Genomic DNA, 16453 nt, shown 5'->3' with positions numbered 1-16453 from the left:
CTGTACCGTGCTGTGCTCCCTGGGCTGTGCTCACTGTGCTCTGCTTGCTGTGCCGTGCTGTGCTCACTGTGCTATGCTCGCTGTACTGTGCTGTGTTCCCTGCGCTGTGCTCACTGTGCTGTGCTCGCTGTACTGTGCTGTGCTCCCTGCGCCGTGCTTACTGTGCTCTGCTCACTGTGCTGTGCTTCCTGTGCTATGCTTCCTGTGTTGTGCTCACTGTGCTGTGCTCACTGTGCTGTGCTCACTGTGCTGTGCTCACTGTACTGTGCTGTGCTCCCTGCGCCGTGCTTACTGTGCTCTGCTCACTGTGCTGTGCTCCCTGTGCTGTGCTTCCTGTGTTGTGCTCACTGTGCTGTGCTCACTATGCTCTGCTCGCTGTACTGTGCTGTGCTCCCTGCGCTGTGCTCACTGTGCTGTGCTCGCTGTACTGTGCTGTGCTCCCTGCGCCGTGCTTACTGTGCTCTGCTCACTGTGCTGTGCTTCCTGTGTTGTGCTCACTGTGCTGTGCTCACTATGCTCTGCTCGCTGTACTGTGCTGTGCTCCCTGCTCCGTGCTTACTGTGCTCTGCTCACTGTGCTCTGCTCCCTGTGCTATGCTTCCTGTGTTGTGCTCACTGTGCTGTGCTCACTGTGCTGTGCTCACTGTGCTGTGCTCACTGTACTGTGCTGTGCTCCCTGCGCCGTGCTTACTGTGCTCTGCTCACTGTGCTCTGCTCGCTGTACTGTGCTCCCTGTGCTGTGCTCCCTTTGCTGTGCTCACTGTGCTCTGCTCGCTGTACTGTGCTGTGCTCCCTGTGCTGTGCTCGCTGTGCTCTGCTCGCTGTACTATGCTGTGCTGCCTGTGCTGTGCTCGCTGTGCTCTGCTCGCTGTACTATGCTATGCTCCCTTTGCTGTGCTCACTGTGCTCTGCTTGCTGTACCGTGCTGTGCTCCCTTTGCTGTGCTCCCTGTGCTGTGCTCACTGTGCTCTGCTTGCTGTACTGTGCTGTGCTCCCTGTGCTGTGCTCCCTGTGCTCTGCTTGCTGTACTGTGCTGTGCTCCCTGTGCTGTGCTCCCTTTGCTGTGCTCACTGTGCTCTGCTCGCTGTACTGTGCTGTGCTCCCTGTGCTGTGCTCGCTGTGCTCTGCTCGCTGTACTGTGCTGTGCTGCCTGTGCTGTGCTCGCTGTGCTCTGCTCGCTGTACTATGCTGTGCTCCCTTTGCTGTGCTCACTGTGCTCTGCTTGCTGTACCGTGCTGTGCTCCCTGTGCTGTGCTCCCTGTGCTGTGCTCACTGTGCTCTGCTTGCTGTACTGTGCTGTGCTCCCTGTGCTGTGCTCCCTGTGCTCTGCTTGCTGTACTGTGCTGTGCTCCCTGTGCTGTGCTCCCTGTGCTGTGCTTCCTGTGCTGTGCTCCCTGTGCTGTGCTTCCTGTGTTGTGCTCACTGTGCTCTGCTCGCTGTACTGTGCTGTGCTCCCTTTGCTGTGCTCGCTGTGCTCTGCTTGCTGTACCGTGCTGTGCTCCCTTTGCTGTGCTCGCTGTGCTCTGCTTGCTGTACCGTGCTGTGCTCCCTGTGCTGTGCTCCCTGTGCTGTGCTTCCTTTGCTGTGCTCGCTGTGCTCTGCTTGCTGTACTATGCTGTGCTCCCTGTGCTGTGCTTCCTGTGTTGTGCTCACTGTGCTCTGCTCGCTGTACTGTGCTGTGCTCCCTTTGCTGTGCTCGCTGTGCTCTGCTCGCTGTACTGTGCTGTGCTCCCTTTGCTGTGCTCGCTGTGCTCTGCTTGCTGTACTATGCTGTGCTCCCTGTGCTGTGCTTCCTGTGTTGTGCTCACTGTGCTCTGCTCGCTGTACTGTGCTATGCTCCCTTTGCTGTGCTCGCTGTGCTCTGCTTGCTGTAGCGTGCTGTGCTCCCTGTGCTGTGCTCGCTGTGCTCTGCTTGCTGTACTGTGCTGTGCTCCCTGTGCTCTGCTTGCTGTACTGTGCTGTGCTCCGCTCCCTGTGCTGTGCTCCCTGTGCTGTGCTCCTTTTGCTGTGCTCGCTGTGCTCTGCTTGCTGTACCGTGCTGTGCTCCCTGTGCTGTGCTTCCTATGCTGTGCTCACTGTGCTCTGCTTGCTGTACTGGGCTGTGCTCCCTGTGCTGTGCTCACTGTGCTCTGCTCGCTGTACTGTGCTGTGCTCCCTGTGCTGTGCTCCCTGTGCTGTGCTCACTGTGCTCTGCTCGCTGTACTGTGCTGTGCTCCCTGTGCTGTGCTTCCTATGCTGTGCTCACTGTGCTCTGCTTGCTGTACCGTGCTGTGCTTCCTGTGCTGTGCTCCCTTTGCTGTGCTCGCTGTGCTCTGCTTGCTGTACCGTGCTGTGCTCCCTGTGCTGTACTCGCTGTGCTCTGCTTGCTGTACCGTGCTGTGCTCCCTGTGCTGTGCTCGCTGTACTGTGCTGTGCTCCGCTTGTTGTGCTCCCCGCGCTGTGCTCCCTGTCTTGCTCCCATTTACAGGCTGTTAAAATCCCAGTTGTGCAGTGAGTAAACTGAGGCTGAGGCAGCAGAGTTGGCATTTGAGCCTCCTGGATTAGAATCCGGGATTCCAGCTGTTGGGGGGTGTCTGGATCTGCACCCCCACCTGGCCCCACCCAGGCTGTTCTGCACTGTGGGCTTTTGGGGATGAAACAGGTGGAGAAACATCTCACGGAGCTCACTAGAGCTCGAGTGGGACTTACATGCTTCGGGAGAGCTGTGTTCTCCTGACTCTTCGAATGGGGGCAGTTGGGTTACAGGTTCTCACTTTCCCGAGATCCTTGATAGAACATAACAGAATGAACTAATTCTCATGGACGTAATGTCCCCTGGCGGTTTGCTCAGCTTGTAAATGATCCGCAGGATGAATCTGAGCACAGCCTACCTTACTGGGAAAGCCTAACATGTAGCATCTGTGCAAATTAAAAAGGTTTTCATTAATAAGCTGACTGTTGCTTTTTTCCTTCATCAAAAGAAGTTATCTTAGAGAGCCTCCTGGTATGCAGGGCTGGAGCTCGGGGCTCATCTCCAGAAATTCTGTCTGAATCTGTAGGTTTTTCAGAAAAAAAGTGAAGTGAACACATTCTTGTATTTCATTATAATCAAGACTAATATAGGAAAAATCCTTTAATTTTTTTCTTATGTTGCCATTATCATGTATTCTAATTTATAACACTAAGGACATTGTGGTTAGTTTGTACAGCATTAATTTTATGGTTTTTGGATTTTTTTTTCAGGTTGGTCTGTTGGACCTTGAACTCAATCAGCTGACGAAGGCGCTATTTTTGGCTTTAGTTGCTCTCTCAGTTGTCATGGTAACCTTACAAGGATTTGTGGGCCCATGGTATCGCAATCTTTTCCGGTTCCTTCTTCTCTTTTCCTACATCATTCCCATAAGGTAGGTTTAAAAATTAAAACAAAACAAATGTCTGATTTCATCGAGTAGGATTTTATTGAAATTTATCTTTCTAAATGTGAAAAATTATCCAAAGTAAATAGGTAAGAGCTAGGAATTCTGAGGAATCTTGAGGAATCTTTGTGTAGAAACATGATTTTGGGGAGACATAATCAGTTCTGATAGAATGATCTCAAGATCTGATACTTTTCCTTACATGAATATATTGATAATAAAATCTTCAACAATTGGAAGATATTTTCTGGTAATACCTAAACCTGAATCCAGCAAAATAACTTCATCTATTGACCATAGACTTTTTATTTCCAGTGCCCTTGGCTCTGTGTGCAGGAATTGACGTTTTAAAGTTACCTATTTTTAAAAGAGGATCTAATAGATCTGTTAAGTTAGATAAAATATTGGAAAAGGTAGTGTTTTAATATGAACTATTTTTCAAAATCATAACCCATATCATAACTGAAGATTGGGTTATAAACAATATAAATATTAATAGTTAATTTTAGATGCTTATTCTAAACTAATATTTATAATATATACACAAATCCATTTAAAAATATTTGAAAACCTAATGAATTATGGATGAGGGATGAGTCTGCCTTTTATGACACAGGATGAAATAGAACAATCTAGAGTGCTCAGGTTGAACAATGTAACCACTTTGAAGAGAAAGACACATCTTTATTTATAAATCAGCTTTTTCTAAAAGTGTCTCTAAAGGGTGAAGTCTCTTTCATTTACTTAAATCATAAAATCGGAGCTGCAGGCTGTTCGTGGGGATCTGTGCACATGGTCCCGTCTCACCAGCCAGTCACCTGCAGCACACCCTATCACTCATGTCTGTCGGGGAGCCCCGGGGAGCCCCTGTCTGCAGTGCTGCAGGCTGTCAGGGACCGCCTCACCCAGAGAGCCCAGGACGGTGCCAGCCATTAGAACTGTGGTCAGTAGAGTCACGTGAGGGGGACTCTCCTGGCTCCTTCATGCTGACCCAGAGACAGCAGCCTCCCTGCGCTTGGGGATCTTACCCGGTGAGGCCCAGGGTCCCCTCTCTCTGCCACCTGGGAGCTGTGCCTGCACGCCATGCGTGTCCCACCTCAGCTGTGCCCTCCATGCTCAGGCTCCTTCACCTCGCCGTCCCAGGGTTAGTCCCCTCTTGTTGCTCAGATTTTACCCCAAATAGCCCCCCTCAGAGAGGCCTTCTCTGCTCAGTACAGACCAAGAAACAGCCAGTCACTTGCTGTCACATCAGCCTCTCAGTTCTGTGCAGATCCCTACTGACAATTGTCTTGTCAGTTGACTGTCCCTCTCTTCTCATGAAGTTCCATGAGACCAGGGCCCTGTGTACCCGTCTATTATCCTAGTGCCTAGGACAGAGGACGTGGTATGTGGCAGGAACTCTTTGGATAGGTGTTAAGTGGACCTGTCACAAAGTCCCCATCGTGCTTGGAGGCACCATGGCTCTCTGCAAGCACGTATTGCGTGCCACACGTGGACTCTGGGGAGTGATCTTTGTCCTCAAAAGACCCAGTGGATAAATGGCCATACACAAAGCATAGCGGTTGAGTAACGTGTCTATTTAATTTAACAGTCACGCCGGAATTTACTCATTCCGATGTGGCTCCTCTCCCCTCCACTTGTCCTCTCCCCCACACCTGTCCCCTCCCCTCCACCTGTCATCTCCCCTCTACCTGTCATCTCCCCTCCACCCGTCATCTCCCCTCTACCTGTCATCTCCCCCACACCTGTCCTCTCCCCTCCACCTGTCATCTCCCCTCCACCCGTCATGTCCCCCACACCTGTCCTCTCCCCCACACCTGCCCTCTCCCCCACACCTGTCCTCTCCCCTCCACCTGTCATGTACCCTCCACCTAGCATCTCCCCCACACCTGTCCTCTCCCCCACACCTGTCCTCTCCCCCACACCTGCCCTCTCCCCCACACCTGTCCTCTCTCCTCCACCTGTCATGTACCCTCCACCTAGCATCTCCCCCACACCTGTCCTCTCCCCCACACCTGTCCTCTCCCCCACACCTGTCCTCTCCCCACACCTGTCCTCTCCCTCACACCTGTCCTCTCCCCCACACCTGTCCTCTCCCCACACCTGTCCTCTCTCCCACACCTGTCCTCTCCCTCACACCTGTCCTCTCCCCCATACCTGTCCTCTCCCCCACACCTGTCCTCTACCCTCCACCTGTCATCTCCCCTCCACTCTTGGTGGCCACTCGAGGCCACCAAGAGCCTCCTTCACCCCATTCCTCCCCCTCCACAACCCTTATCTCCCTATTGTCACATCGCCCAGTGTCAGGTGAGAGTGTGGGCAAGGTCAGGTGTCAGTTAAGCTGTTTTATAAAATTTCTGTGTATAGAATAAATTATTGTTAGTTATTTGACACAATCTACATTGTCTTTCAAAGGAAAATACTACAAGATTTAACTTTCACTTGTGTAATTCTAAAATGAATATGTGTTCCCCAAATTCTGACCATCTCTTCTAACAAAAAGCAAACTGATTATCAGAATTCTTTATAGTACTTTTAAAGTTCCCTGAGGTCAGGGACTTGCAATTACTTGTCTCCTTACTTATTGCCTCTTTTGTCCATATACTTTGAAGTGCTGTATAAATTCTAGTTGATAATCCAAACACTGTCTTATCAGTACAGGTCAGAGAGATTTCCACCCCCACCTGAGGCCTCTGCATGGGCTATGGAGGCAAGATGTTTGACAAAGTGATAAATGTGTCCCTGTTGAGAAACACTCAAGAACCTTTGTAAATACAGAGCCTTCCTTTAAAGCACTGATGCTGAGGGCTGTTTACCTGGTCACTGTTTACTAGATAATGCCAGAGTGTTTTTCAGTTTGGTTGTAGCATTCTGCTGCTGTTGGACTTGGGTTGTCTCTGGGTTTTTTACTGTTATAAGCAGTGCTGCTGTTGATGTTCATGAAAATGTGTTCTGCACATAAGCACCCTGGTAAATAAATGATATCTAGGGGTGGCATTACGTGGCGGTGGCATTTGCCATGTTCACTAAGTAATGCCAAAGTGTTTTCCAGTGTGGTTGTACCACTTGACCATTCCAACATTGCTGTAGAGAATATTTCACATCCTCAGCAACATTCAGTGTAAGTTGGTTCCTCGTTGGACTTTCATCGTCTCCCAGATTGGTAGTGAGAGTAAGTGATTATGCCAGTGTATATTCTCTGTTTAGATTTTTCTCTTTTGTGAACTTTCTAAGTCTTTTCTGGTCTTCGGGGCAGTTTGTAGTTATTTATATGTTCTAGACACTAGTTCCCTGTCAGCCACTCTTTGACTTTCGTATCAGGATCATGCTAGTCGCATAAAAGCATTGATGAGTCTTTTCTCATTTTCTTCTTCTTTTAAATATTTTACCTAAAATTGGAATTGTTTATTCCTTGAACATTATCACATCAGGAAGGCCATGTGAGCCTGAACTTTTCACTGTGGAAAGATTTTCAATAGATTTGATTTCTTTAACAGTTCTAGGGCTATTCAAATTTTTAATTCCTTGAGTCAGTTTTGCAAAGTTGTAGTTTTAAGAAATCTGCCAATTGTATTTAAATTTTCAAATTGATTCACAAAAGTTTATTTATAATGTTTTCTTATTATTTCTTACATATATAGGATCTATGATTTTGATCTTTTTCATTCTAGATACTTGTTATTTCTTCCCTTTCTGCTTTCTTTTTCTCTTGACCAGTCTTCAAGTAGGTTTGCCAACTTCCATTTTTTATGGAAATATCCACTCTGGTGTTCATTGGCTTCATGCTGTGCATTACTTTTCAATTTCATTAATGTTTCCTTACCTGATTTCTCTCCTCCTACTTTCTTTGGTTTATTTAAATATATCTTTAGATAGATGCTTAATTGATTAGTTTTTAGCTTCCCCCTCCCCCCTTCCTTTTGAAATAGAAGTGTTTGAGGCAGTAAATTTTCCTATAAGTATTAGTTTGGTTATAACTTAAAAGTTTTCATATGTATTTTTGTTATAGTCAAATACAGAATATTTTAATTTCCACTGTGATTTCTTCTTTGACCCAAGATTATTACAAAGTTACTTCTTAATCTACAAGCATAGTTGAATATTTTGTAATTATTTCTTTGTTCATTTTTAGTTTAATTGCATTTTTTTCAGAGACTGTACCTTTTTTATTTTAGATCCATGAAATGTGTTGAGGCTAACCTAATATTTAGTCAAGTTTTTAGGAACATTTTGTGTTTGGTTCGAAACAACTTGGATTCTGAGTTGTTGGTCGCAGTGACCCTGTGTTTGGTCAGGTCAGATTGTTAATCTTGGTGTTCAGTTCCTCACTACTGCTACTGGTCTTCCCCTGCCTTTTTACATTTGCTAAGAGGTTTTAAAATCTCTCATATGTATTGTGAATTTGTCTGTTTTTCCTTGGATTTCTGTCCATTTTTGGTATTACATATTTTGTGACTTTGGTATTAGATGCATACAAATTTAAGTTGTTATCTATTCTTGGTGAATTAAGCATTTTCTCATTATAAAGTGACTTTCTTTATCTCTACTAAAGCTTTTTGCATTAAATTCTACTTTGTTTTGCATTAATGCAGCAGTACCAGCTGTCTTTAATTTGCTTAGCATATCTTTTTCCATCTTTTACTTTCAACTTCTCTGTATATTTATTTTATGTCTCATGTAATTAGCATACATCTTGTATTAGCATGCCGTCTTGTCATTAATTTTTATCTACTCTGATAATTTTTGACTAGTGTATTTTAGTACATATATAGCTATTGTACTGTTATATTTTTAGTTTAAATCTGTTTTATTTTGTGGTTTTTTTTTTTTTTTTTTTTTGAGACAGAGTCTCACTTTGTTGCCCAGGCTAGAGTGAGTGCCGCGGCGTCAGCCTAGCTCACAGCAACCTCAAACTCCTGGGCTCGAGTGATCCTTCTGCCTCAGCCTCCCGAGTAGCTGGGACTACAGGCATGCGCCACCATGCCCGGCTAATTTTTTTTATATATATATCAGTTGGCCAATTAATTTCTTTCTATTTATAGTAGAGACGGGGTCTCGCTCAGGCTGGTTTTGAACTCCTGACCTTGAGCAATCCGCCCGCCTCGGCCTCCCAAGAGCTAGGATTACAGGCGTGAGCCACAGCGCCCGGCCTATTTTGTGGTTTTAATACCACTTACCTATCCACTATTTATCTCCTTTCTTGCTATTTTATGTATTATTTTTTATAGTTCCATTTTTTTCTCCAGTAGTTTAAGAGTTGTTTTATAAGCTGTTTTTGTTCTTTTAGTAGTTACACTGGAAACTAAAAGCATTCTTGACTTACCAGATTCTCAAGTCAGTTTCTTTACATGTTACCTTAGAAGTGTTTAACTTAACTGATCCCTTCTGGATGTTTGACATTTTGGTCACTTATTTTAATTCCAGTTAGTCTTAATCCCCAAAGAAAACCCTAGTTATTCTTAAACCTCAAAGATATAGGCTTTCTATCATTTGGGGTATCTGTGTTTTTGATCCTCATTTCTTCTTCCATCACAGACCTTCCACATGGAATAATTTTCCTTCTGTCAGAAGATTGTCCTTTTTATATTTTCTTTGGTGCTGGTCTTTGTTGAGAACTCTCAGTTTTCCTTTGACCTTCTTTCTTGAAAAGTAATTTCATTTGGTTTAGAATTCTAGGTTGTCACATTTCTTTTACTTTCTTTTGGCTTCTGTTATTCCTACTGAGTAGTCATCTTTTAAGTCTTTACTTCATTGTGTCCTTCTGCCCCTTCCAGCCTTTCAATCTTTTCTTCATTGTTGGTATTCTGCACCCTACTGTCATGTGTCTAGGCATAGTTTTTCTTTTTATATCATGGTTAGGATTCATTGGGCTTCTCAAATCTATACATAGATTTCTTTTATTCATTCTAGAAAATCAGTCATCATCTCTTCAAATGCTGCCTTTTCCCCACTCTGTCTCCCATTCTGTCTCCTCTTTTTTGGGGACATCAGTTCAATGTTTGGTAGGTAACCTCATCGCGTCTTTTGTTTCTGCTGTTCTTACTTTTGTATTTTCTACCCTTTTTTGCCTCATGTTTCATTCTGTATCATTCCCACTGACCTGTCTTCCAAATCACTAATTCTATCTTTGGCAGTGTCTAATCAGCTGTTAAACCAATTGATTTCTTAAAATCAATTATTGATATCTTTATTTCTAAAAGTTCTGTTTCGTTTCTATATCACATTATTTCATTTTTATAGTTCCCTATTCCATGCAAATATTTTTCTAACTTTTCTTATGCATCCAGTTGTGTTATAGTCTGTATCTATATGTATAATATCTGATACCTTTGTCAGTTGTTTTCTCTTATATCTTGGTCTTCTGGCTCTGGATCATAGTGTCTTGTTTTGCTAGGTGGTGGTATTTGTTGTTATAGTAGGTGTTTTTGGTAATTGTATTTGAAAACCTAATTATGGGAATCATTTGAGAACAAAGATGAAGATACATTTTCCCAAGACATGTGCACTTGCTTCTGCCGTGTGCTCGGGGGGACCCTCTGCCTCGAAGCATCTTTATCCACGGTCAGGAATCAGAGATGCAGGATCATACAGGATGTCGGAATGTGGCTTCAGCTCCACGTGCAGGCTGGCTGGCTCTGGTTTTCCCTCTATTTGACGGTGTAGTCCTTCCAGTTTATTGTGGGGAGCAGTGTCTCTTTTTGGCTCCCTTTTGATGGTTCTGGGTATTTATTTTTGCCCCTGCCCAGGTGAACTATTGCAAAGAAAGTTCCAACGTGTGGGGATGGGCAGGTGGTGTCAGGGCAGAGGAGACTTTATAATCACTTGCCTTTCAGGGTTCCTTATTTCCCTTTGGATTTAGCTTAAGAAATTCTTCCCTATCTAGTGAGTACTTTGTTTCTTTTAAGAATTAAAAAAAATATTTTACACAGTATTTTTTATTGTTTTCACTCAGAAACTTTACAATATGATTTAGAATTTTGCTTATACCAATTTAAACTACTCTTTATACCTTACTAGATTTCCTGTGTCTTAGAACCTGAGACTGCGTTGTGTTTGTCCTTAGTACCTTTCGTGTTGGGTACAAATCAAATGTAACTCCCACATGTTGGGGTTGTCTCCGCCCTCATTCCAGTGATGGGGCGCATATGACACGTGCATATGTGATGTACCTGGGAGGCCTTGCTGACAACACGCTTCCCTTGGGTACCATACAGATGCACTCCCCTCCCCTAGTCCTTTCCGCTGTGGCTCAGGGTGCATTTTATGTGAAACCTCGGGCTGTTCAGACCAGTGACCCTCCCTCTCACCACCTGCCTGCCTACTGCCACTCTGTCACCTCCTGTTCTGTGTCATTGCTACTCCTGCAGTGACCTTGCCAGTACGTGGCATTCTCGACCTGTTATTACTGCGGCTCAGAAAGATCAAATCTGAATCTGTCACTAGTCTAAGCTCATGAACCCGCAAGTCTGAGAATTAGGAACTCTGGTACAAGCTATACCAGGCATCACACTTGTGAAGTGCACTTACCCACGCTTCCTTCTGTGAAGCTTGGAAGGCAGGATTTAGGAGGCTGAGTTGGCCGGAGCTCATGATGGTTTGGATTAGACAGTGGGAGGAAGGGGGATTGGAGGGGATCCTGCTGTTGCCTGTGTTGGTGGGTGGGATGGAGATGTCCCTCCTCGCTGAGAAAGAGGACAGGTGTTTGTTTCTATTTTGTTTGGCACAGGAAGGGGAGAAAGTAGGAAAGTTGACCTCCTTGGTGTATGTATTCATATAAAGGTGTCTGCTGAGTCTAGGTGAGATGTCTCACGGGCAGTAGGGATGTGTCAGTCTGAAGCCCAGGGACAGGTCTGAGCTGGACCTGGAGGCTCGAGTATTGTCTTCACCATGGGTGGTGCTGGGTGGATTCCACTGATGAAAATATTTTGGTGCCATCGTCTGTGTCCATGATGTGTCATGAAAAATTGAAAGATACCACAGAATTTAAAATGTTGGGAGAAATTCAGGTAAAATGGCCTCTCAGACTTATAGTTTACAGGAAATGGTTTTAATTACTTCTGATAAAACTTCTGATTAAAATGACTTCTATTTTCTTTTGCTCGGTTTAGAGTCTAAAAATAAGTCTCACTCAGGGTGGAATGCACGTGAATTATTTCAGGTAGATTCATTCCCTGAGGGGACTGGGTCCACCTGGCTTCTATACTGCTGCAGGTTTAATTGTAACAAATTAAAGCTTAAAGGTAGCACAGTGGGCCCAAATGAGATCACGTTGTATATTTTAGGAAAATATACTTGAGAGTTATTCAAAGTCCAGGTTACCTCCTCAGACACTGGTCTAGCAGAAGGTGTAGATTGTTTGTTCAACAAGGAGCCATTAGTAAGAGAATCTTATATTCTGAACTTTACCTCATATCTTCTTCCTGAAGCATAAAGCAGATTCATACAGGTTCCTATTCATGACATTCCTGAACACTATTTATTTAAGATAACTTATTTCATTTTTCTTATTACATGACAGTAAATGTCATAATTACCTCCTGGTTCAGTTATCCATTTGATATTACAAACAATTTTTCCACTTATCTGGAATAGGTCTCTTAGTAACGATTTCACAGTTGCTAAATTAGCAATATAATGAGCTGAAAATGTATCTGGTATCTATTACTTTATAATCTATTTCTGGTATTCTTGTCTAAATAGTATGCTCAGTGTCTATAGTGGGAGGGTCACAAATCATCTCATAGCATAATGCCTTATGGTTGGGGGGATCTAAGCTTCAAAACTCTATAAAATTAGAATGTTGCCAAAAAGAAAATGAGATAGAGTGATGATAATTATTCTGCCAACTTAGTGTTTGAAGTTTGAGCATCTTAGAGATATTTAACGTTGAAAAGGGAACTACTGTATTAACATTGATCAAGTGTACAGCATGAATCACTGTCCATGTTGACCTTCTACTCCCTGTGGAGTATTATCGTCACAATTTATTCAGTGGATATTCACTATTAAATTGTAAACTTGCTTTCTGTAGTAGTTCTACTTACTTTTATCACTCTGAACGTGGTCTCTTTCCTGGTTTTCATGAGTAGCTGCTGCTTTATACAATCTTCAAAGGATATTTGTATTCAGCTTAAAATATTTGTCGCATTTATTTGTCATATTCCATGAAACAACAACTTCTTACAAGTCTATAATAAAAGAAATTATTTTATTACACTGAAATCATTCATGATTTGACGAGAACAGCATCTTGAAGATGCTCCTTTGGTTTCACTGCCTTGAGCCCAGGGCAAACTAAGTGCTCTGGAGACTCCTGCCTAGCAAGGACAGAAATCCATTTGCATTACAGTAGCCAAGATAGGCTGACATTTTCCACAATAATTCAACCAAAATGTGAAGGAACCCAAGGCAGACAAAAGGTCATGTTTTTCCAAAGTACAGATCTCTGAGCCAAAGAACGAGAGCTGTGAGAGTTTACCAGGATGTCAGACCCCCTTCAAAACACGCCGTCCTACACTGTGCACTGTGACACTCGCTGCCACCTTGCCTGCCTCCGTCTCTCCCAGCTTTTGCCGAATCTCAGCTGAGCAGCCCGTGACTTTCACTTCATTTTTCTGATTCATAAAGACTCTTTCTCCATAGCCCAAATCAAAGAAGATTCTATGTAAATGTCTTTTCTTTTCCTTTTTCAAACCTCCCACTCATCCGTAACACATTGCTATTTAGTAACCTTTTGCAGGAATGTCCCAAATGTTTCATGCACCTTTCTTGCCTGTCAGGTACTCCTCTGGGTGCCTACCCACAGTGGCTCATTCCCTCTCCACCTTGGCTATGACAGGAGGAGGTCTCCTTGCAACCCTGGTTGTCCATAGGAAGCCCCTGGAGGCAACCTGCAGGCCTGGTGGCTCTGGCTGCAGCCAGCACGGCCTCAGCAGGACGCTCTGAGGAGCTGTGTCCCTGCTGGGAGCATCCTCTTCATTCAGGGGCCTTGTTCTCCATGGATTCCTTTCCCTGTTCTAACAGGATTATAAACAGCCAAAAGATGGTTAGGTGCGTGTTTGTTTAAAAAGTCGCATAATGGTTAAAGATTTTCTTTCTGACTAGCATAGTTCATGTAATCTTTAAGATGTGGACTTTATGGACACATTATTTCATTTTGTTTAACTTACCTATAGACTTTCTGAACTGATTGTGATTCCTAAAGATTATTTTTCAAGTGTGTACTTACTAATAGGTCAAAGCATATGAATTGCTATTTTGGTAGGTCAAAATTGGTTGAAAATTATCAGTTTCACTCCATAGCTTTAGTATATCCTGTGTGCTTTGTTGATAGAATTAAATTTGACACAGCCGAACATTTTTGAGTTGCTGTATGCAAAGAGCTGAGCCCCTCCCAAGGTGGTGAGGTTTCTGTGTTTGTTCCTGTGTCACTGCTTGGCCTCAGAGGCACCCCGGAGGCTGTGTGTTCCAGTCCCGTGCTTTCACGTGAGACTGTGGCAGAATTGTCCCGATAAGATGACCCATTATATGTGTTTTAAATTTCATTTTAACTATGCAGGCTTAAATTATGGAAATTTAAAAAGCACTAAAAAGTTCAATGCATAGTATCAGAAACCTTCTTATTTATGATAATATATCCTGTTTGTTTTTCTGTTTTCTAGTTTAGCACTTGAAACACAAGAGACTTTCGGTTAACAGTTGTAAGATGAGAAAATAAGCCTTAAGCCCATTTCACATGTTCATTCTCAGGAAGACCCCGCCCGGTTTCCCTAAGTGTGCACGTCTCCCTGGAGCCCCGTGTGCTGTGTCCCTGCGTGTGCGCTCATGGCAGTCTCGTTTTCTGTTCCGTCGAGCATTGTGAATGGTGTTGAAGGACAGAAAGCAACTTACCCCTTTTTCTATCACCTGCAAACATTATCTGGGGTGTAAAAATGTTTGTTGACTTAAATGTTATCAAATTCATTGATTTCAAAGTCTAAAATCCAATGTTATCTATTTCCATATAAAATTAAAGATAATGTTTATAAATAAATACATTTACGTGGAAACCACGAGTGAACTTACTGCCCAGGTCTGGATCACAGTAATGACTGCAGTGGGTTTCATTTGGCAGTTTGCGTGTGAACTTGGACATGGGCAAAGCAGCATATGGATGGATGATTATGAAAGATGAGAATATTCCTGGCACAGTTGTCCGGACCAGCACCATACCAGAGGAACTGGGGCGCCTGGTGTATTTACTGACAGACAAAACAGGTACTGTGTTCACCTTTGAAGGGACCAAGTAATCAATCAGAAATGATCCTGGTATGTTTCTATATGTTTGTGTGTGTGTGTGTGTGTGTGTGTGTGTGTGTGTGTGTGTGTATGTGTGTGTTAGAATATTGAATTCTAAGAGTCTGGAAAACTCTGCTCTTGAAAATTTCTTACAACTCCATCTTCTAGTTTACACAGTATCATAAGAATTATCAAAAGTTAAATTTTTGGAGCTTTAAGTGATAATATTTCTATATTTTAAACTTTTTACAATCTTATAGTTTTTTTTAACTGCGTTTATAGCACTTCTAGTAGGTTAAGAGCAAAACTTTTATGTTTGTTTATTATAGAATATTTGTGAGCTATTAGAAGAAAATGACAATAAGATGTATGAATTTAGTATTTAATAATCACATTCTCCTAAAGAGCTTTACTACAAACTGTTTACCCCACCCTGAAGGTCTATGCCCAAATTTCTATCTGTCCTTATTGCATTTTTTTCCTTTTTTAAATCAGAGAACTCATATCAATCCATAACATATTTAAAAAAAAAAAAAGACAAATTGAATCTAGTACTATAATAAAAGCTATATCTGGGGGTAAAAACTCATCCCTGATTTATTGATTTATGGTTTAAATTCTGAGTAATTCTTAGTGAACAAGAAATAAAAGAATACTTATATAACATGATAAAGAAAATATGTCTCAAACAAAATTCAACATCATTTTTAACAATTAAATATTAGAAAAATTCTTACTGTAGTCAGGAAGAAGACAGAGAAATCAGCTGACAACACTGTTATTTAATATTATGGAAGCTGCAGCCATTACAGTAAGACAAGAAATAGAAATAAAATATAAAACTAAAGCATGAAAAAAAGAAAACTAAAGCAAGAAACAAATATTGCAGTTGTAAGAATCAACAAGGACATCATCTTTGTGACCACTAAGAAATCAGTGGAGTGGCAAGTTGTAGATTAAAGTACAAAGTAGCCCCCTTATGTGTACATGGGGAACAGATTGAAGAGTAAAGTTCCTATTCACAGCAGCTCTAGTCCTTACACAAAGGACACACAGATGACCCCTGACCCAGGATTTTAGCAGAGGTTGGTTCATGAGGTTTTAGGAAAGAGCCATCTCCGTAACATGGAGTTCAAGGTGCAGTTCAGGTGCTGATGTGTAGCAGCTGCAGCAAGTTATCCAAAAGATCCAACTGAGATCATTGACGCAGGGGGCTACAGTAAACAACAGATTTTCAATGTAGATGAAACAGCCTCATCTTGGAAGAAGATGCCATCTAGGACTGTCATAGCTGGAGAGGAGAAGTCAATGCCTGGATTCAGAGCTTCCAAGGCCAGGCAGACTCTCTTGTTAGGAGCTAATGCAATTGGCGACTTTCAGTTGAAGCCAATGCTTATTCACCATTTTAAAAATCCTAGGGCCCAGCAGAACTACAATAAATCTATTCTGCCTGTGCTCTAGAAATGGAACAACAAAACCTGGTTGTCAGCCCATCTGTTTGCAGCATGGTTTGCTGAATATTTTAAGCCCACTGTTGAGACCTACTGCTAAGAAAAAAAAGAGTCCTTTAAAAATATTCCTGCTCCTTGATGGTGCACCTGGTCACCCCAGAGCTCTGATGGAGATGTACAAGGAGATTATTGTTTTCATGTCTGCTGACACAGCACCCATCCTGCAGCCCACGGATCAAAGAGTAATTTCGACTTTCAGGTCTTACTGTTTAAGAAATACATTTCATAAGGCTAGAGCTGCCATAGACAGTGATTCCTTCAATGGATCTGG

At 43.0% G+C, this 16453-nt stretch overlaps 1 protein-coding gene across 4 annotated transcripts in view; it reads left to right on the top strand.

The window, feature by feature from the left end:
- The window catches only part of ATP9B (ATPase phospholipid transporting 9B), a 214919-nt gene that overhangs the window by 131088 nt on the left and 67378 nt on the right, over positions 1–16453 (top strand). For all 4 annotated transcript variants that reach the window (XM_012788899.3, XM_012788897.2, XM_075993786.1 and 1 more), the window contains 2 exons: positions 3222–3382; positions 14508–14650. In XM_012788899.3, coding sequence (XP_012644353.1) covers positions 3222–3382; positions 14508–14650 — 304 coding nt within the window. The remainder of the gene's footprint in view (positions 1–3221; positions 3383–14507; positions 14651–16453) is intronic.

The sequence above is a fragment of the Microcebus murinus genome, chromosome 17 (genome assembly GCF_040939455.1).
Source record: "Microcebus murinus isolate Inina chromosome 17, M.murinus_Inina_mat1.0, whole genome shotgun sequence".
NCBI lineage: Eukaryota > Metazoa > Chordata > Mammalia > Primates > Cheirogaleidae > Microcebus > Microcebus murinus.
Note: the sequence above shows the minus strand (reverse complement) of the source record. Positions and strands in the feature narration are given on the sequence as shown.